This window comes from Uloborus diversus, chromosome 4, assembly GCF_026930045.1.
Source record: "Uloborus diversus isolate 005 chromosome 4, Udiv.v.3.1, whole genome shotgun sequence".
NCBI classification, from domain to species: domain Eukaryota; kingdom Metazoa; phylum Arthropoda; class Arachnida; order Araneae; family Uloboridae; genus Uloborus; species Uloborus diversus.
The window spans coordinates 97,399,214-97,421,650 of record NC_072734.1 but is presented as its reverse complement, the minus strand read 5'-3'; the positions used below and the strand labels follow the sequence as shown (position 1 = coordinate 97,421,650).

General features: G+C 33.1%; 1 protein-coding gene across 1 annotated transcript in view; it reads right to left on the bottom strand.

Moving 5' to 3' along the window:
• The window catches only part of LOC129219906 (T-box transcription factor TBX3-like), a 68,991-nt gene extending 61,208 nt beyond the window's left edge, over window positions 1-7,783 (bottom strand). The window contains exon 1 of the mRNA XM_054854221.1: window positions 7,281-7,783. Within this exon, the coding sequence (XP_054710196.1) occupies window positions 7,281-7,618 (338 nt within the window). The 5' untranslated portion in view covers window positions 7,619-7,783. The remainder of the gene's footprint in view (window positions 1-7,280) is intronic.
• Between the last annotated feature and the right edge of the window lie 14,654 nt (window positions 7,784-22,437).

Genomic DNA, 22,437 nt, shown 5'->3' with positions numbered 1-22,437 from the left:
CGTTTTTCAATCCGAACCTGTCATTTCCTGCACAGTAAAAGACAATTGAGAATGGAAAATGATTATTTCCAGGAAAGAAACTGAACTCTGCAATTCAATTAGGAGGAACAAATTCTTTTGTTCGTTTTTTTTTTTTTTTTTTTTTTAAATCATTTCTTTGAAAAAGAAAACAAAGAATTGATAAGTTTGTATAAGTAGTCAAAAAGTCGTATGTACAGAATCACGGATATACAGATACATAATGTATATGAGTGTGTATGTGTGCAAGGTACAATGGTATTATGTCTATGTCTCAACACTTTTTCATTTATTTTATTTATTTCTGGACTTAAACTAGACGTAGATCGCAATTTTTTAATTTTTTTATTTACTTCGTTCGTCTTTTTTTTTTTTTTTAACTTGATGTTCTTGTGCAAGTTAAGTGTCCGACAAAAGATGTTTTATCCGATGACTTTACATTCAAATGCTCGCTTCACCGTATTGAACAAAGAGGGGTTTCCTGAAACCTCAAAGTAGATATCTGCAACTTATCTCACATTTGTGCAAAGTTGTTTTTTTGAATGTTACGTTGTTGTATAAAGGCGTTTTTTTATTATATGCTGCCAAGTGCAGGTAAAGGGCAGTAATTGCTTTTTTTTTTCATTTTTTCATTTATTATACGTTTGTTTTATTGTACAAGCTCGCTTATTTGGTTTCTGCTGAAAAAAAACTTTCAAAAATCATCTAATTCCAATATTTTACTATTGTTAGTACTGAGTCCAAAACGCATATCTTCAATTTTCTCGAAAACTCATTTCTGCAGATACTTCCGTTTACCTGCCCATGGTAATTTTTCGTGCTCAGACGAGCAAGCAATAGAAAAGAACTAACATTAAATTTTCAATTTAAAATCGCTCGACCCTGGTTGCCGACTTCTCGTTAAGATGAGAGTCACGGGGGAGAACACATGTAAAATTTGAATAGATTTAACTTTTTCCTAAATGACACGGGAAAAACGGAAAAGGAAAGATAATCCCACCTAGTAACTTTGCTTGTCATAAAAGTAGAATTAAGAGAGAAAATTGTAAAAATAATTTAAAAAGCCTACATTATATGCTGAAATAAGTATTTTAATTATTTGCCGTTCAACAGTGACATCCAGCAGGACCCGGTTTAGATATTGGGAGGTCCCAAATCAATAGTTTTTTCGGGTCCCCCCATGTAGTCAAACCTCACAATTTTAGTCAATGGCTCAAACAATTTTTGATATTTGGGGGTCCTTAAGAAGTGGGTAATCCTATCCCATGATCTAGTTGGTCTATTCAGTAATCAGGCCCTATTGACATTGCTGCCGATTGAGCGGGTAATATCCTTAAAAAATATTTAATTTTTAGTGGAAAATGCTATTTCGAATCATATATGTAACTTGGAAGTTCGAAACAAAGTCTATCAGACGCAGTTATGTAGTTCTTGCGTTTGATATTTTTATATTACGAGTGCGAATAAGTTTTCTCCAGTGCTTTTTTTTTTGGTTTTTAATTAATATCTAAAAGTTAAAGTTCTACAAAAATTAGACAGCTAAGAACGCTACCAATCTTTCTTTTTTCTAGCAAAAACCGAATAATCAAAATTGAATAATTGGTTTAGGAGCTTCCCTACCACCGACAGATACAGATAAACACATCAGATAGATATGTAGAATTACAGAGATCTATAATTAGTCTCGTCAAACTTATAACTCCCTTCTTTGTAGTGTCGGAGGGTTAATAAAGGAGGAGTGTAGATCGTAAAATGACGCTCAAAGCATTAATCTTTCGTGGAATGCGAATAAAAGTTTAAATTTGATTGAGGAAGGTATCCCAAGCATTCGTTGAATCAAATTTTCAGGCCGAGTCAAAAATCAAGCGGGAAAATGAACTAAAGAAATCATGAATAAATGGATAGAGATAAAACTCCAGCCAATATTGTTCGAAAATGTATGACTTAACTCACGTAAATAGCCAACAGGCAGGCACGGCTTAACTTGCATAGCAGTTCACAGAAGCTACGCTACTTAACTTCTTTTAAATTTTATGCTAGTTTTGACATTTTAGACGAAATTCAAGCTATTTAGTACATGTAAAAATAAGTTGTGAGGACTATAGAGCTCCTGCACCTCTTTTGGTAGAGATTAATTCTTGCCAACAGGTATGACATTTAAATTTTAGGAGTAAAATATTGATTATATAAGATATAAGGGACGAGTTTGTATAATTCGTGGAATTTCTTGTTTTTGAATAAATAATAAAATTAGAGCCCAACCAAACCAATAAAAAACTAGTGTTCATTACAGTCTGTCTGCATACTAACTAATCAAACTGTACATTTTGGTTTCATCATTAACTTGTTTCACTACGGTTCTGTCTTGAGAAATATGTGCTATGCACTAGTGCTTACCTTGTATAGAAACTCTTTAACTTATTTTCAACTGTATGCAATTGTTAACATTTTACGCACAATTCGGGCTATTTACGTGTAAAAATGAGCTGTGGGAGACTATAGGGCTCCTGCACTTCTTTAGGGAGAAATAAAAATCTGGTTGTGACATCCTATATAGCTCTTCATGGTGCATCAGAATGCGAATTTAATGACAGCTCCCTGAAAGACTGAGTATTCTTTAAATTTAGAAAGAATATAGATCTTACGGCTGGAAAAATTACAAGAGATTTCAGTTAATTATTTTGTAATTATCAAACGTAAACTATTTAGCAATCTGAAATGGTTTACACAGAAGTCTATTCTTCCATCTTAATTTTAGGCACCTATTAATGAGCATCAAAAATAATTGTTTCTATTTATAATATACAATTCCTTTTAAACGAAGAATGACTATTCAGTTATTTTTTAATAAGTTTAAACGCTACACGAAAGTTTCAAAAATTCGTACCGGTTATATTACTGAAATGAGTTACAACAGACGATTTCAAAAGCGAAGTGATTTGTTTTAATTGGTTCACACGAGATCAGTTCAAGTTTTAAGGAAGATTATTACTGTAACTGAATTGAGTTACAATATCTCCAATGAAATTTTCAAAGAGTTTAATTGCTGCTTAGTTTAGTTCCAGTATTTACTCTTCTTAATATTTAGGGAGGTTTTAAAGTTATTAAATTTTGTCACGTTAAGAGTAGTAAATGTTGAATCAAATGAAAAGAGTTAATTCTGAATGATTTACAAAAGTTTTCTTCATTTTCTGTTATCATTCTTTCACAAAGATTTAGATTGATATTTAGCTATGGAGGTTTTGAAGTTATTAACACATTTTGTGACGTTAAGAGGACTAAATGTCGAACATAATGAAAAGAGTTAATTCTGAGTGATTTGCAAAAGTTTCCTTCATTTTCTGTGGTCATTCTTTCACAAAGAGTTAGATTGCTATTTAGCTCAGTTCCAATATTTTTTCACCTTAATGCTTAAGCAGGTTTTGAAGTTATTAACAAATTTTGTCACGTTAAGAGTTTTTAATGTTGAATAAAATGAAAAGAGTTTCTTCTGAATGATTAACAAAAGTTTCTTTATTTTCTGCCCTCATTCTTTCACAAAGAGTTAGATTGCTATTTAGCTATGTCCCAATATTTTTTTATCATAATGTTTAAGGAGGTTTTGAAGTAATTAACAAATTTTGTTGGGTTAAGGGCACAAAATGTTGGATCAACTAGAAAGGAGTTAATTCTGAATGTTCACAAAAGTTTCTTTCATTTGCTGTCATCATTCTTCTCCAAAGAAGCTAGATTGCTATTTAGCTCAGTTCCAATATTTCCTCACCTTAATGTTTGAGGAGGTTTTGAAGTTGATTACAAGTTTTTCAAGTTAATTGTAAAAGATAATAAATCAAGTGAAAAGAGACCATTCTGAAGGATTTAAAGAAGTTTCACATGTTCTTCGATTATAATTTTGAAATTCATTATGCATCACCCTCCCCCCCCCTTTTTTTTTCATTCTATGTTAGAAAGAGTTAAAATCACCGTTTTTTCCCCACTTGGATTTTAAAAGTGTTAGTAAATGTTGAAAGATTTTCAGCAACTCACTGGATATTATCAAAGAAAACTAAACATTGAAATGAAGCGAGTTAAACCAAGCGACTCACAAAAACCTAATTCAACAGATCTTTAAAAACTAAATCTGACTAGACTTTTTGACAGCGGTGCTGAGTGACTGTTGTGAGATAAATCAAATCAGGATTTTCAAAGTCAATTCTATTTATTAGATTCTTTAATATTTTATCAAAATAAGGTAATACATTTTGTCACAGTGATTTCACTGTTTTGTCACAGTAATTTCATCACAGTATAATGATTTAAACTCCTGCCAATATTACCTATGTCCAGGGCTTAGTTTCTAACAACAACAAAAAAAAAAAAAAAATTAGCGGGATTCTTACATTTTCAGAAAAAAGCTATTTTAATGCTAAAATAGATTGAATTCCGTCTAAAGTAGAGAAATTCGTGAGAAACACAAAAAAGTGCGGGAACCAAGCATCGGTAAATTTCCAAGCAAATTTAACCCCTGTCTATATCTCTGAAACCCTAAATCCCTGTTTTTTTTTTTTTTTTTTTGGTTTTTAGAAAGTAATAGGACTACGCAGAAACCATGTTACTATGCAGTAATATAAAATAGCCAAAACTCAAGGAATCATTGCAAGCTCAAGTTTTACTAGTGAATTTACTCTGAGCGATTTTTATGAAGACATACAGTTCTTACCTTTAGTTTGAAAACTTATTAATTGCGTCAAAACTAGGAGCTGCTAAAGCAAAAATGTCCATACACAAATTTCTAAATAAAATCCGGAATCGACTGGTTGAAGCAGTAAATTACTCTAAATGGCTCACAAATGTCTTAACTTACTTTTCAAAGTCACTTATGTCATACTAACTAAAATTTTGAACAGAAAGCTTTATAAATGACACCATAACTTGGTTCAGCTCTTTTATTTAAACAAAATTGCGTCTTAATTTTTTCAAGTAAAAGCAAGATCAAGCGCTAAAAGAGGTTATTTCTAAAAGTATTTTTTGGTAGTTTGTATAAATTATTAAATTAAGTTTTGAATCATCACATTAACCATGTGCCACTTTAAGAGAAATTTTTCTGAAACAAGCCTTTTACCAGATGTATTTGCATCCAAAAGCTCACTATGTTAAGGCCTTCATTTTTACACAGAAACACGTGTCTGCATTAAACTGCAATTTGTGCTCTTTGACGTTGTTATTATCTTTACTTTTCATGAAAAAAGGTATTTATTGAATTTGTACAATAATTTATTGTATTCTGTATACACTTTTAGACAGATGAAACAAATAAATAAATAAATAAATAAATAAATAAAATAAATCCTTAACCAACTGAAGTAAATTAATCATAATGAAGTTACTTATGTAAAAGCTCCTTCTATGTATTTTTAGTAGTTGATCTAGTTACAAAGAATTTAAAATACTGATCTCTTGAGCTGCAATTTTCAAACTCTTGGAATGTTTTTAAGATGTACAAATGTAATCGAGTTAAAGTGAAATTACAAACGACTCCACCATGAGTCAAAAATTTAACTTCCAACGAAATTGATTAGTATTTACCAATTTAAAGTAAAATTTACAGCATGTTAGAAAATATTTGTAAATCAAACTAAAGTCCAGAAGTTTTAATCAGTATCCCATCCTTACTACGAAAGAGTATTAATTATATCGAAGTTTCGTGCAGCTTAGCCTAAAATAACTTAGACGTTTACTGTGTTTAGCTTATCTTTTGAGGCTTCAGAAATTGTTTAAAAATCTTATAAGTTTTATAAATTCGAAGTGAAAATGAAACGACTCATCATACAATAGGTTCAGTTATAAATTCAAACGCTTAGGAATGGATATAGAGTATAAGAAGATAAATAAATGTTTTAAAATCCAAATAAACTTATGACGAAAGACAGATTGCCAGAACATCAATTACTTTTGCTCAAATTTTAGTCGGTTTAATGAAGAAAATGTTTTTTGTTACATTAGGCTGAGTTTCATGCGTTTGAATCCTTTCAGTTTAGGTCAAAAGTATTTTTTTTAGACTTGGAAGTTATGCAGTATTGGTAAAAAGTGATACACGCTTGAAAAGTTTGATATCATTTTTTAGGTATCAGAAGAACAAGAAAAAAGAGAGATAGAGAAAACAAAATAAAAAAAAACCCTTAAAAACGTGTCAAAATCATTCCAAAACAAAACGAGTTTCAGGGAACAATGCTCAACATTTGTCACAAAAAGAAGGAGAGCATAATCCTGTGAAATTCATGTCTAAAATTGGATGTTGTGATTAAAGCCAGAGCCATTCCAACAGCACATTAAATTATTTTCGAGTGAACTGCATTCATTTATTTTTTCTGCTCAGAAATCAAAATTGTTTCTTTTTTTTTTTTCATTTCATTATATGTAAACCAAAATGGATTCCAATTTCTGATATACTCTACCTCAGGATTGTTAGCATTCATCTATCGACGAGTTTATTTTAAAACTATTTAAAAAAATACATGCTTACTAAAATCAAGCAGCAACGATAAAAGTTTTTTATTTTGGAAGCATTGTTGTTTGTTTATAATTTTGTAAGCAGCGTGCATTTTAAAATAATTGATTTTTGTGATGCGTCGAATGTCAACGTTAGTGAGGAGGACTATAACTTAAAATTGCTTCATTTACTTATTAGTTTATCTACTTGTAAAAAATTAGGGTTCTAGGGGTTTTTTTTCTTTAAACCGATTAATATATATATATATATATATATATATATTTTTTTTTTTTCTTTTTTTGAGTAATTTAATTGTATCATGTCTTTAAACTAATTCAGCATGTTGACACCAAAAAATATCAGTTCGGGAAAAAAAGTTTCGGTTTGGAATATTGCTTGAAAATTTGATAGAAGATTTCGCAGAATTTCAGTATTTTTTTCTAGTAGAGTATTTGTAATTTCGAATCATGGCTAAACCATTATTAAATAATATCGGGTTAAAATAAAAGTAATAATTACAGGTTAAATATTATCGAACTTAAAGAAAGTATCAGGCGATAAAAAAAAACATTTATTCTCAGTATCAAATACCCTCTAATGAAAGTACAGTACAATAATAATCGAACCAAAGTTACTAAATATTATCCAAAGTAATATAAATACAAACTATCAATTGCTCTCCAGTGAAAGAGAAATTAATCGAAAAGGTAAAATGGAGATACTCTTGTCTTGAAACAGAATTATTAACTAGTAAAAAAAATGTTCTATAGAGTCAAAAGAAGTTTTGACTTACCTTCCAGATTTGGTGATGACCATTTCAGTTCCAAAGGTGTGGAACTGATCCCAGAGATCTTTGGATTCTAGAGTCACTTTTGGGTCATCTTTGACACCATCATCTTCAGGTGGTTCGAGGCCCCTGAGCGGGGGGTGGCCCCTGAGGGGCACCAGCACGTCTTCCGCTGTCAGGGGCGGCTTCGGGAAGAGGGGCGGCGGTGGCAACGAGTGAAAGGGCGCCGCCGGTAAATAGGGATGCGGCGGCGTTAGGATGGAACTCACGCTGAAGTCGCTCGGCCGGGGCGGAAGTAAGAAGGGGTGGAACGCCATCCCCAAGTCCGAAGGTTCGAATCTCATGGGGCAATTCTATCGTCTGGTGGTGATGATGAAGGTTTTTACCACGCACACTTCGATTAGCGCTCGTGATGACTCGCCTGATACTATTCTAATGGGCAAAAAATTCTCTCATCACAAAGTTTGTACAATGCTGAGAAAAAAAGACCTTGTTGACCAACAATTAAAATGATGTTCACTGACTTTTTTTTTATATTTTTTCCTCGACGTTCTATCACTCTTTTTACTTAGCTGCGGAACAGAAGGAACGGGGTGGTCTCGTCCGTAGCCGCGGACGCTTGTGATTGGTTGAATTGCTTTCGCACTCCATTCGCGCTAAGGATGAAGCCACAGCGCCACCTATAGGGTATCAGCCTTCGAGCCTGGCTTCGTGAAGTTATCGCGGTTTCAGGTGTGTGAGGGAGGGGGGGGAGGGAAGAGAAAACTAAAGCGTATCATTCATAGAGACGCATTCTTTATTTCATGGTTTTCTTGTTTTGATGTGTGTGTGTGTTTTTTCTTTCTCCTTCTTCTCCTCTTCCTCGTTTCAGGTTTTCTTCGTTTATTTGATTTGTTCATAACGCAGATTGCGAGGCACGCTTAAATATAATTTGCTATTTTCTCCGAATGCGTTTTCGGAACATGCTGGGGCAGATAACACTCTGTAAGAAGCTGAAATAAATAAATAAAATAAATAAATAGGGAATGAAGTTTAAATTTAAATCAAGAAAAGGCTTGCACTTTAAGACGTCAATCAAGTGAAACAATGCCATTTTTTAAAGTAAACTTCCATAACATCCGGTTTGTGAAAATGATAACAGCAACAATAACGATAATTATGTGACTTGTGGTTCCTACAGAGCACATTTGAAAGAATTTTTTTTGAATGAACATCAAATGAATCACCTGTCTTTTGTGCTAATTTAACATTTCTCAGCAGAATTTGTTTAATGAATTTAATAAAACGTACTATGATTGTTTTGAGGAACAGTTTATTCTTCTGTTATTAAATTCAGTCTTTTAATGAAAATAAATTCGCAAATTATGCAAGATGCAATGCAAAAAAAAAAAATACAAATCATAAATAAAATTTAATAACTAACTAAGTGGTTCTTTCAATAATAATAGCAATAATTCATGTTATTAATTACTGGAGTGATAACTTCTTATGGAAGGGTAAACCGATTTGTGATATAACGCGCGTAACGGCGCAACTCTCGTCTGGTATTCCTTCCGTTCGCGCATACGACAGAAGCGCGCATAGTCGGGGAAATTTTGTTTCTTTACTCCTTGGGTCAGCTTTAAGCGTTAAGGGATAGTAGAAAAAGTAATGAAACTAACAGAAGATGGATGATCGTCGCAACATAACGCAATCTCCTAACGAAAGGTGAGTTTAATAATACAATATAATACTAATAACATTGTAAACAATAGATATTCAAAACAGCATTTAATCTTTAAATTTATTTTCAAAACAAAAACATTTTTGCGATTAGTTATACTAAAAATACCTCGCTTCATTTAGGATTTTGAACTGTGATAAGGTGTATATATTTTAAACGAACTTCATCCCCGCAGACTCCGCAACGCGGGCGTTGAAGACGACCGAGAAAACAAAAATAATAAATAAACATTTAATTTGTTCATCACAGAGTAAAATTTAAAATGTTTCGTAAGTTTGAGTGCTATTTCTAATAAACGAAATATTTAGAATTACGCGTCATTTAAAACCTATTGTTTTTGCGCCAAAATCAAAACTTATGTTTAAAAGTAGTCCGAATGGTGATCAAAGAGTAAAATTATTTTTCATTTAGAGCAATTTTGAAGTCAATTCTTTTTTTTTTTCAAATTTTTTTAAATAAAAATCGAACTTGCGAGCGCTTTTCTCTCTCTCTCTCTCTCTTACGTATTAGATAACACACAATGCAAAAATTTCGTTGTTTATTATAGCTACTATAAGCCAATTGTTACTTTCATAGAATTAAATAATTATAATAATTTAATCCTATGAAAGTTTTCACTTCTGCCGAGCGTCCTAGTGTTGCACATTTTTTTATATTTATTATTCTGTTAATTAATGTTGTTGTTTTTTACCAGCTAAACTGGCAATTTGAGATGCGCTGCATCACTTTTCCTACTGTACCATGATTTGGTGTGAAGTGCGACTTCCACACTGTTAAAACTACTGGATGCATTCGGCACCTTTCAGGGGAGAAACGCTTGTTCACCAGCGGCACCCAATACGGAGCCGAAATCGCACCTCTAAATAGGGTGAAAAACAGGCACCTTTTAAACACTAGACAGCCGGAGTGAAAAAAAGGATCCTTCGGAGAGAGAAATGGCACCCTTACTATAGATCCTCCTCCCCCCTCCCCCGTATTGTGTGCGTTTTTGAATACAGTTGTGCACTGTTAAAACTACAGGATGCATTCGGCACCTTTCAGGGGTGAAACGCTTCTTCACCAGCGGCACCCAATACGGAGCCGAAATCGCACCTCTAAATAGGGTGAAAAACAGGCACCTTTTAAAAAATAGGCAGCCGGGGTGAAAAGAATGAACCTTCGGAGAGAGAAATGGCACCCTTACTGTAGATCCCCCCCTCATCCGTATTGTGTGCGTTTTTGAATACAGTTGTGTATTTTTCTTTTTTTTAATAGTTTTGTTTTCATTCATGATAGTCTATGTTTTGCACACTTTTCACATTGCATGAATTCAGTACTGGAAATGATTAAAACTTGTAATTACAGCATTTGACCATATTTCAGAGTTTTCAACATAGTTAAGAAGTGCTCACGGCTTTAATTCATCTGATCGTTCTCTACATCAGTGTTTCTCAACCTCTTTTGACCCACGGGTCGGTAAAAACAAATGAAAAACATTGCGGACCTGTGAAATTTTTATCATTTTCTTAAAAATAAATAAAATAAATAATAATAATTATAATAACTCTCGGGGCGGTAAAAAACTTGTGAAAAAATTCTGCGTACTGATGATTTTTTTTTGTTTTTGTTTTACAAAGTAATATTAAAAATGAATAAAACAATAAATATCTACAGACTTTATTTGGTATCAAAGAGTTGTCACAAATATATTTCAAGTTAAAGACGAGTAATTATTTGAATAATCATAGTTAAGTTAATGATCATTTGTGAGAAATAACCGCACCGAAAGTAAAGTGTAGATGTACTTATGAATTATTTACATGAATAGCCAAAAATATTCTGGGATATTAAAGTTACGGAAAAACAAAATCATTTCTCAAACGTTCAAAATTACAATCAAAATAACAATAAAATAAAATGCGCATAAAATTTTTCGACAGTTAAAAATTTAAAGAAATTCCTAACACTATCGAATAACCGCTAACAGGAAATGATTCAAACACTTGAACGAAAAAGCAAAAGAAAAAGATAGACGGAGAGAGATTTCTTTTTTATTTTTGCGCTCGCTACACGAAGTACAAGAATCATTTTTATTTAGGCTCTCACTTGTTGATTATTGCAAATATCATTGCGGTTACTATTTCGGTGATTAAATGTTGCTTATCGAGTACTCAAGAAAATAATGATAGATACATTTAGTAGCGTTTTGAATGATGGAATTTTCACGACAGTAACGGTAACCTGAAAATAAACAACTAACGGTACTACGGTATCGTAACGGACTAAACGGTTAACTAAAAACCATTAAACGTACTTTTAACTATGTTTGAAAGCCCTAAAAGCTACAAAATGATCAAAAGCTGTACTTACTTGTTATTTTAATGAATTATCCTACAAAAGTTGAGATTTAATCCAATAGTGTACTTCATTCAATGTGAAAGACGTAGAAGCCACGCGTAGTGCAACCTATCATTCGTCCGCCATATTGAAGTGGTTGAATGGTGAATGTATGCCGGTAGCGCATGCGTCAGCAAGTCATTTAGCGATTGCTTGCTATTTTGGCACCCCTGTCTACGACTGTCTGCTACTTTCGCACCTCTGCTTTACTTCCTGGCCAGTATGGCACCCTTGGTCACCATGCTTTCACCTTAGGGGGAATATATTCACTCGTCTGGAACCTCTGGTTATAACAGTGTGTACTTTTTTTTTATAGTTTTGTTTTGATTTATGATATTCTACGTTTTGGACATTTTTCACATTGAACTTGGTATTGGAAATGATTAAAACATGTAATTACAGCATTTGATCATATTTCAGAGTTTTCAACATAGTTAAGAAGTGCTCATAGCGTTAATTCATCTGATCGTGCTCTAACTCAGTGTTTCTCAACCTCTTTTGACCCACGGGTGCGGTAAAAGCAAATGAAAAACTTTGCGGACCGGTGAAATCTTTATCGTTTTCTTAAAGAATCATAAAATAAATAATATGAATAATAACTCTGGGGTCGTTAAAAACATGTGAAAAATTCAGGGTTCTGATGTTTTTTTTTTTTTTTTTTACAAAAAGTAATGTTAAAAATTAATAAAACAATAAATATCTATCCCTTCACTTGTATCAAAGATCTATCACAAATACGTTATAATTTAAAAACGAGTAATTATTTAAAACATGTGAGAAATTATACATTTACTAAAACTTGACGTATTCCGAAAATGAAGCATAGCTGTGCTTATGGATTATTTAAATGATTAGCCAAAAATATTCAGGGATATTACAATTACGGAAAAACAAAATCGTTTCATAAACGTTAATCAAGAGTAACAAAAGAAAATGCACATAAAGTTTTTCAACAGTTAAATAAAAAACCAAAAGAAAGTTCTAACGCTTTCGAGGACGCTAACAGGAAATGATTCTAACACTTGAATGAAAAAGCAAAAAAAAAAGAAAAAAAGAGCTAGACTGAGAGAGATTTTTTTTTTCTCTAGCTTTATGTTATAATCTACGAAGCACAAGAAACATTTTTATTAAGGTTCTTTTGGTGACTAATAAAAGCTGCTTATCGAGTATTCAAGAAAATAATGACAGATATTTTTAGTAGCGTTTTGAATGATGGAAAGTTCACGATGTAACGGTAAACGGGAACTAGAAGACTAACGGTTACTGAAAAGCAATAAATGCACTTTTAAACACTTAACTATGTTTGAAAGCCCTAAAAGCTACAAAGTGATCAAAAGCTGTACTTACTTGTAATTTCGGATAATTAATCCTAGAAAAGTTGGGTTTTAATCCAATAGTGTACTTCATTCAATGTGAAAGACACACAAACGCAATCATCATTTGTCCGCCATATTGAGGTGGTTGAATGTATGTCTAAGGCAAAAAGCGCATGCGCAATGAGTCTTTCTGCGATTGCATGATGTTCTGGCTCCTATGCTCTATTTTCTAGCCTTTGTTGCACCTTCAGGCACTATGCTTTCACCTTAGAGGGAATATTTTCACTCGTCTGGAACCCCTGGTTTTAACAGTGCATACACCGCACACGCCCTACGGACCCGTCTATAGGGTAGGCAACCATTCACAGCACAACACATTCACACAAAGGAAGGACAAGAACGGAACAGAGAAAGTACATTCATGCTCAGACCGGGATTTGAACCCGGGACCTCCCCATCGCAGTCAGATTTCTCTGACCACTAGACAAGGCTGCCGGCAAATCAGTTAATTAAAAATAAAATAGTATTAATAAAAAAATAAATAAATAGAAAATAAAATAAATTTCTAAAAACTCGTTAACGCACACCCGAGGAAAATTTGTTCAAAGTACAGATATATCTGCCGTACGGGGTATATTGCGTGTTTGAAAGGGGCCGGTGAGAAATACCACCAAAAAACCTGTAAATGTTACTAGAAGGTTCTTTACTAAAAAGAGACAAGAATTTTGCATTAAAATCCGATAATTTTGCATCGGCATAACTCATGATACTGATTAACTAATTTATGTCAAACGAATGAACATCAGCTACCATTGTGTGTATGTTGCCATATGATTGTCAATAAGACCGATCTCCCATTTCGAGCAAGGATAATTTCAACGTTTGACAAAATTTACTACCGCTTAGTATATTTAAATATTTAATTGTCACCTGTCTGGAAACAGGTGCGCCCCGATGGGAGGTCACTGAAAGTCCTTTTATCCTCCCAAAAAGTCCTTATTCGGCAGCTTTTGTCTGACGATTCGGTGAATTTAGAGACAGACTTGCAACAGTACAATTTTTGAATGCTTTTTTTTTTCGCAATTTCACCGTACAGTGAAATTTGGAGCTTCAATCGGTTCATTGAGAATTTTCCCCCACTCAAAAATTTACGTTCAAGGTACCCCCTGACCTTACTACAAAGAAAAACGTTGTTTATGGGAAACGTTGCACAGATTATAAGCGATCCAATAATAAAAGCGAACACGTTTTAACAAAAATTCCGCTGTTTCCCCTCCCCAGCGGAAAAACAGAATAATTAAAAACGCATCTAGAGCAAAAGGGAAATCCCGCTCTTTCGTCCCTCGTAAGAAAAAAAAATGGAAATGTCGAAAGGCTATCGTTTAAGAAAAGGATAAGGCAAAAAAAAAGTTCCCTGAAAGCTTTCAAATGTGAAATAATTCCGCAACTCCAGTATATTTTTTTTGTCGAATTCGCCTAGCGACTATGCTACCGTAACCCAGCCGTTTAGTGAGCCACGCGAACTCCAATCGATTAGCGATCCGATCTTTCTAACGAAAACGTTTAAACGATAACACCGCTCTTCACCTTCCTTTGCAGAAAAGGAACGTAATAAATACACACACACACATTACATCTAGTACAAAAAGGAAATACCGCTCCCCCGTCGAAAAAAAAAATTCAACTCAAATGCACAACCACTACAACGCAAAGCATTTTATGTAAAATAATCATTTCTCACCCCCCCCCCCAGAAGAAAAAAAAGTTTTAAATTAAAATCCTCATTGCAAATTCAGCGAAACGAAAAGGAAAACCAAAAGTTATTGTTTCAAAAAAAAAAAAAAAAAACAAACAAACAAAAAAAGAAAGGGGGGGAAAAAAAAAGAATTCCGTGGGACGCTTGAAAACCGTTTTCAAATTCGTGGTCAGAAAAATAACAGAAATAATCGTGCATTTTATTAATTAATATGCGCAATAAACAAAACAAAAAGCGATCCGGAGTACACCTTTTCAAACCTAATCTCACTAAATACAATATTTGCACATTTTGAAAAATGGCAACGATGCAAATGTCAAAAAAAAAAAAAAAAAAAGAACTTTTTTCCTCAATTAATCGCATGCGTTCTTTTTAACAATAGAAAAAAATTATTTTAAAATAATTATTTCGAGTAGAAAAAAATTATTTTTGGTTAAAAATTTAAACTTCGAATAAAAAGGAACTATTTATCGACATATCTATTAACCGTAAAAATTTCAACAAAATCGGTTCGGAAGTTTCCGAGTTTACCTCGGACGTAGAAATTTGAGATTTGTGTTTTGTATATATAGAGAAGATTTTAGCCAATACTTTCATTATTGAAGTATGTGGTGTGTATAGTATCAGGGTGTATCAAAAAGGATTTTATTTGGGGGACAGGGGGAGAGGAATTTAAAACTTTAGATTGATAAAAGTTGCTCCAACAGATCCACGTGTGCCACACAAATTTTTCATTCAAATCGAAAAATAATTAACTCTCCCCCAAAAAATTATGAATTTGACTGATCTAAACTTGAAGTTGAATGTTATTATTCAAGAAAAAGCTTTTCTCTTATACAATATTTCGGTCTCCCGCATACCCCCCCCCCCAAAAAAAAAAAAAGTTAAGCATAAAATATTCATTACGAGCAAATTAATGACACTGCATAACATCAAAAATACTTCTGATACTATTCCTGCTGGTGCTGATTGCTATAAAAATGACCTCCTGGATCCAAGTATCACCAAGATTTTTTCCCATCACCCATAACTTTTTGGAAATAGCTCTCTCTTCCTTTATACTTTTCGGCACTTTCATAGGCATTATTTTAGTTAGGAGGGTAAGGGAGCGTTATATTAACCCCAAGAACGGGGGGAAAAAACATTATAATGTAAAAGCATTTGGACATTCCTCATTTCATCTTAAAAGACGGGATATGCAAGATGTACTATTTGCAATAGCGATTTTTCAGTTGAACATGGTGGTCGTGATGATTGCCGCAAGCATGTTACTTCAAAAAGACATGATGACCGGGTGAAAGGTACAGCTAATAATCAAAAATTGAGTTTTAAAATCAGTATTGTATAGTCTTAAATTATTCTGTATACATTCCGTATTAATACTTTCTGTGTCATATTTGAAATTTGTTAATTATGATTGTTTTTGTTATTTATAATGTTGACAGTTCAATACTGTTTAAATCTGTCGCAGCGCCCTCCCCACCCCGCCACAAAATGCTGCTACGATTTTGGATTTTCAAAAGTTGGCAGCTCTGGGCACTCTAACTCCCCACTCTAAAATATCTATAAGATCATCAAAAAACCCGTTTTTGCAGCTTTTTTTAAAACATTTTTTTTCTTCTTTTTTTCAAGGGTGTAAAAAGCAGAGTACTGGTCTCACTCGCTTAAGTCCCGGAACTGAAAACATGTTCACGTTGTGAAACTGGAATTAAAAAAAAATAAAAAAGGAAAAAATCTTGGAAGCGTCAGCCTTTGCATATGAATCACATCGCAGACCTGTGAAAAAGGTTATACACATTCACAGATGTAATTAAGATTGAAAATGAATTAAGTGTGATTAGAATATAACATTAAAATAATTTATATTTCAGGTATTTGCACTGAGTTTTCATTTTAATTTCGTGTAGCATGCTAGGTAATAAAGTTTAAAAAAATGCTGAAGAATTGTTTCGTACCTTTTCTCTTTTCAATTTTTCTTACAGTCTAGTCAAAAAAAAAAAAAAAAAAAAGGTCCAAATAATTTTTGTTCAAGAATAACGTAAAACGTACATTAAAAGGAGTATTGGGGGGACAAATTTTTAAACCATTATTCACAAAAAAATACAATAATAATAATAAATAAATAAATAATTTGTTTGTAGTGGATAAAATTAACCTTAAAAAGTCCTTGTTAGCAGTATGATATTACTATTTCAACAAATATTAATGGAAGTTTCTTTGCTAAAGATCTACATTGCGATTTTTATGCAACATGCTACACTTCCAATATTTTATTATTTTTTACAACGTGAACATATTATCAGATACGAGATTTATACGACTGAAATCGATATACTCTGGTTTACCAGAGAAAAAAAATGATTAAAAAAAGGAAAAGAAGATCGTTTTTAATGAATTTTCAAATATTTGGGGGGAGGGGGGGGGGGGGGAACCTTAGATCAGGAATTAGTAAATGGAAGGAGCAAGTCCGATCATTGGCTTAGCAAAAGCTGAGATTAAGACTCCAAGCCACGTGACTCAACAACGAGGAATGGTTGACACGTATTGCGTGAAACTAGCGAAAGAAACCTGATTTCTTCCCATGCTTAGCTTTAAAACTTATCACGTGACTTGAGCTCTTTGGTTCAAGAAATTAAGTCTTCACTCCTTTCAGTTTACCTCTTCGCAATGGGGAAGTACCCCCTAAGTCTCCCGCCTTACCCCAAATAATTATGTTCTTGAACTTTTCACCTCTTTAGCCCTTCAGAAGATTGTTAACAGTTAATATTATTAGCCTTTCGGCGGGCTTCTGGTCTTTTGGAGGGGAACTGGATCAGATTATTTCGAAAAATATGATTTTTAAGTGCAATACAACCAATTTTTCGTAGAAAAATTGACAAGAATACAGTTAGAAGTGAAAATGAATCAATCCAAGAAAAGGAGAGATTTTGCATCTCTGTGAATTCCCTGGGTCAATTTAATCTACCTACACAACACACCAGTGGCGTATTCAGGAGGGGTGAGACACGAGTTCCCACCCCGGCTGATCCCACTTTTTCGGAAAAGGGGTGGCATTAACCCTTGATGGGAAATGAAATTTTGATTTTGGAATGAACTTTCCCATCAAGAGGAAAGAACTCATTTCAAAGGGAAAGAACTCAGTCTACTAACATTCAAAAATACTGTCTGAACCTGCACTTTAAAGCTACTAGGGGTGCCCCGATGAAAGGTCACTTTGACCTCCAAAAGTGACCTAATTTGGCAAATTTGATCTGAAAATTATGAAAATTTGGAGACAGTAGTGTAATATTGTAAATTTTCTTTTAATGATGCTTAAATTTAAATTCAAAACACCCCTGAAAGCTACAACTTGAATTTTTTCCCGGCGGAGCACCCCACCCCCATCTTGCGTACATCAGTGAAGATCGACATAAATTGCGGATTCAATTCGAAAATAATTAAAGATAATCTACATCTTCGTTTTTGAAGCTTAAACTTTGAAAAACTGCTGGAGGATAAACTTTGAATCTCGCCCTAGACCAAAAGTAACTAAAGATAGTCCAAAACTTCGTTTTCAAAATCATAACTTTGAAAATTTTTCGGAATGAAAGCCCTTAATTTTATTTCTAACTAAACCCTACCTTCTTTTATTCATTAAAAAAAATTAAATAAATAAAAAAGGAGAAATAAATAAGTGGTAATAAGATTTATCGTCTGCAGAAATAAATACGAAAAATAAAAAATTGCTGTAAGATGCAGAAATATTTATCGCTTGAAAAAAAAAAAGAAAAAAGAAAAAAAAGAAAAGAAAAATTAATTTTTGAATTAAAATTATGTTTTTCGCAGCCACGAGTTGCAACAGGACCCTATTCATTGGAGTTATTGTTTCTGGAAACGGCTCCTGCCCCCCCCCCCCCCGCAACCTGCCCCTCCTCCGGGGCGGTTACGCATGTATAGGTGTGTGTGTGTGTGTAGGTGCGCGTTCGTGCATGTGTAGGCTTGTTTGTGTGCGTAGAACTGTGTGTATTCACGTAGGCGTGTGTGAAAGTGTGTAAAAGCGTGTGTGTGTGTGAGAGTGAGTGTATGAGCCTGTGTGTTGTAGGACATGGATGCCGCCGCCCAGGAAAAGCGGATTCCGGGGGACACTGCTTAGAACCAGAGGAGCCGCTCCTGCAGAGGACAGTGGTTGGGAGTGCTGCAGAGGCTCTCGGTCCAAGATGGATAAGGAACTACAACGTTAAGGACGGTCAAATGAAAACAATTAGCAATCGTGATTGCTCAAAAAAACCAACGAAAACCAAAAAAAAAAAGAAAAAGTAAAAGGAAAACAAATAGCCACACGCATGAAGTAGGGGAGAGTGTTGTACCTTGGGACGTTTGTACCTTTGGACACTGCTAATTTCTAAGAATCTATTTTTAGCAGACAAGTTTTTGTAATCTCTAATAGTTACCTCCACCACTAAATGGTGCCATAGTAAAAATCGGCCTCAAATGAGTAAAATTGACGATTTTGTGAGAGAAAGAAAATTTCATGATTTAGAAGTACACTGTAAAAACGATTCAGAAACGTTCCTGGAAAATAATGGGCAGCTGATGTGCCCAATTTCTGCCAATAAGATACCTCACAAAAACCAGGAACGTTTTCCGCTAAAATTCAGTAACCTTCCTGAAATTATCCCAGAAGCTTCCTGAAAAATTCAGAAATCTTCTCGTTTGAAACCAGCCGTGTTATTGGAAGCGTAAACTTGGCGGATATAATGTAATAACTTGGCACCTTCCTGATTTATTGAGAAAGTTCCCAAAGTAGTATTGCGAACATGGCCAAAGTTAAGCCAAAATTGCAAGAAGGTCGAGAATTTCACTTGCCTGTAGTTCTTGCCAAGCAACTTAGGCCATACTTATTCGTCTCCTTCGGGAGCTTAATCTGCATGCACTAACTGTAATCGAATTGAAACCCATAGTTTATTAATACGCTCAGTTAATCTTTAAACTGGGAGCTAAAAATATTTTTCACAACTGTGAGAAATCTGCATCCGTGTAACTTGCAGCAATTCAGGAAACTTTTTGACAAGGATACTTGATTTTTCCAGGAAGTGGATGAAACAGGGTTGTGTTTTTGACGCCAAAAACCAGTTTTTGACGTATGTCAAAAACCTGTCGAAAACTATCAAAAACCTGACGAAAACTGTCGAAAACGTCAAAAACTCAAATACAGCCGATATTGACATTTTTTATTAACATATGAGATTCCTCATCATCAAACATGATTTCATCAAAAATTTTTTTTTCATTTAAGTAAAATAAAAATTAAATTAAAAAGTTTCATTTAAATTAAATTAAAACTGAAATCCAGTTTTTAAAGTGATTCTGTTTATTTTTTTAATAACTAACAATTATAGTTACAAGTAATTTTATCTATCTAAAAATATTTCTATGTAATTACTTATGTAATATCCTTTTTCTTTTGAGTAAAAGCAAAACTAAATCGATTAGCAGGAAATGATCAATTATAAGTCAGCTAAATATTTTTAATAATTTTTTTTCTTTTGTAAATCTAGAATAAAAAAACTTTTGTTGAAGAAAATCAATGTCTTCCATCAAAAGGTGCAGGTCTTAAGAGAGTTCGTCTCCAGCAAAATAATATAGATTACTATGTAATAAAAACTACTCTTAACACAAAAAATCATAGCTTTCTAAGCTGAATCTGCATCATATCCAAGAAATTAGTTCTCGGTTCAGAATATCTCCGCAACATTAAGGTTGGAAAGATCTAAGAAAACCCAATATTTCTGTCAAATTTGTACAACTCTTGGAGCATTTACATTCAAGCCCATGTTGTTCAGCATTTATTGAGAGGATTTTCTCTAGTTTTGAACTGATCCACTCTAAACTTAGAAAATAAACTTGGTAGGGAAAAGGCTACAAAACTGGTATTTTTCTATCGCATTCTGCAAGGGAAAAAAATATTTAGAATGAGACTAAATGAAATAAGTGACAGTTAAATAAATATATCTATTTTTTTTAAGTCCGTTGGTTTGAAAGTATACTAGATAAATGAGCAATCTTCTTACAGCATTGAAAAATTAAAGAAATTAAGAGTTATTAAGTTTAATTTTAGCTATTTATAATTACTTTCCATTCTATAATTATGATAACTCTTTCATTTATTTCTCTTTTTCTCTACAGACGAGCACCTGTTGAATTAAAATTATGCTTGGGATTGTTTACTGGGCATCATTTTAGAATTCTAAAACTCCTAAAATGTATTCTAGTGTCTGAAATCAAAAACTATAAAACTTTGATGAATTGTTTAATGTATTTTTGTAATCAAAATCAAGTGTAGACAGATTTTGGACACAAATTTAAGTTTTTGACAATTTTGTCAAAGACCGAGCCAAAAAAAAAAAAAGTGTTTTGACATGACAGTAAAAACCGGTTAAAACCGAATAAAACCTCCGACTGTCAAAAACGTGCCAACCATGGGATAAAAACCTTTGAAATCCCGAAACGTTACACGGAAATATTCAGTAACGTTTCGGAAATTTTTTACGGTGTAAATATTTTCTTCATTTTTATTTCATTTCCTGTCTTTAAATTTGTAATTTTAATCAACTGAATTTTGTTTTGTTATAAAAGAGAAGTACTTAAAATAATTTGCTTATGAGAAAATAATGATTTTAGTTTTTCCTTAAACCACGTGGTGATTGTACCTTGGGACAGCCAAACATTTTGTACCTTAGGACACGTTCCAAGGTACAACATATGCATGGTTTTTAATAATTAAGATGTGATTAGGAGCATGGAACAATGTTCTCTGATCTTATCTAGTCTTTTAAACACATTTAATCTTAGATAAAAATTCACAATTCATTATTCAAAATTCCTTATCAAATATTCATGATTTAATTCACTACCATGAAAAAAATATTTTATTTTGTTTTCTGGTGCAAAATTGGTTTAAGTATATGGCTGTTTCCTTACTCATGAAGATTTTCCCATAGTATACAACAGGATTTGTCCAATGGTACCATAGAATGTTGTACCTTGGGACAGCTTGGAATTTTTACTTTAAATGGCTGGCAACATTTTATTTTCAAACTGTCTGAATTTTGAAAATATATTGCACAAATATATTGCACAGAAGTATGTTTGGGTATTTTAATGTGATTTTTAGATTTGAAATTTCATTCAAATAATTAACGTTAAAAATTAAAATATGAAAAGTGTCCAAAAAACTCTCCCCTATTGGATCATGTGACTTGCTATCTACCAGTCACATAGATAATAGAACTAGTCCTTACATCGCCAGATCTAACTAAGGTCCATTCACCACGATAAAGCCACGTGACTCGCTGTCTAATGAAGAGAAGAAAGAATGAGAAACAACAAGCAGGTGTGATCGCTCAAAAATTTTCATGCTCTTTGTTTTGGGGTGGCAAGGGGGAAAATGCAAAAATACGTGGAGTTTTTGGATAAAAAGACATTCGAGAAAATAATATTTTTATTTTGAAATTCCAAGCTTTTTTTCCAAGCTTTTTTGTATATGAATATAGGATCTTTAACGTTTCACAGCTTCAAAAATCGATTTTTCTAATTCAACTTTAGAACATACGGACCACTTCACTGATTCTGAAAATTTATAACCTGTGTTGGGGCGAAGTTTCGAAAGCTAATTAATTAGCATTTAAAAACTTTTTCACAATCACCACGCTGTTTTTAATTGAACAGTATTTCGAAGACTCGCAAACAAAACACTTTTTATGTAATACTTGACAAATTTGTCATTACACTACATTACTTTTAAGGGACAAATTAAATCCCACCAATAAATTATTTTTCGAGCTGTGTAACTCCCAAGCTGTGTCAAAGTTTCTTTAAGAGCGTTTATTTCAAATTTCATTTTGTTACTTAAGTCAGTTGAATCTTCGAAAGTTTTTAATTGTGAATCGCTCAGATCTATTTTAAGATTGCATGTTGTTTTACAGTACATCACAACACAAACGTGAATCCAAA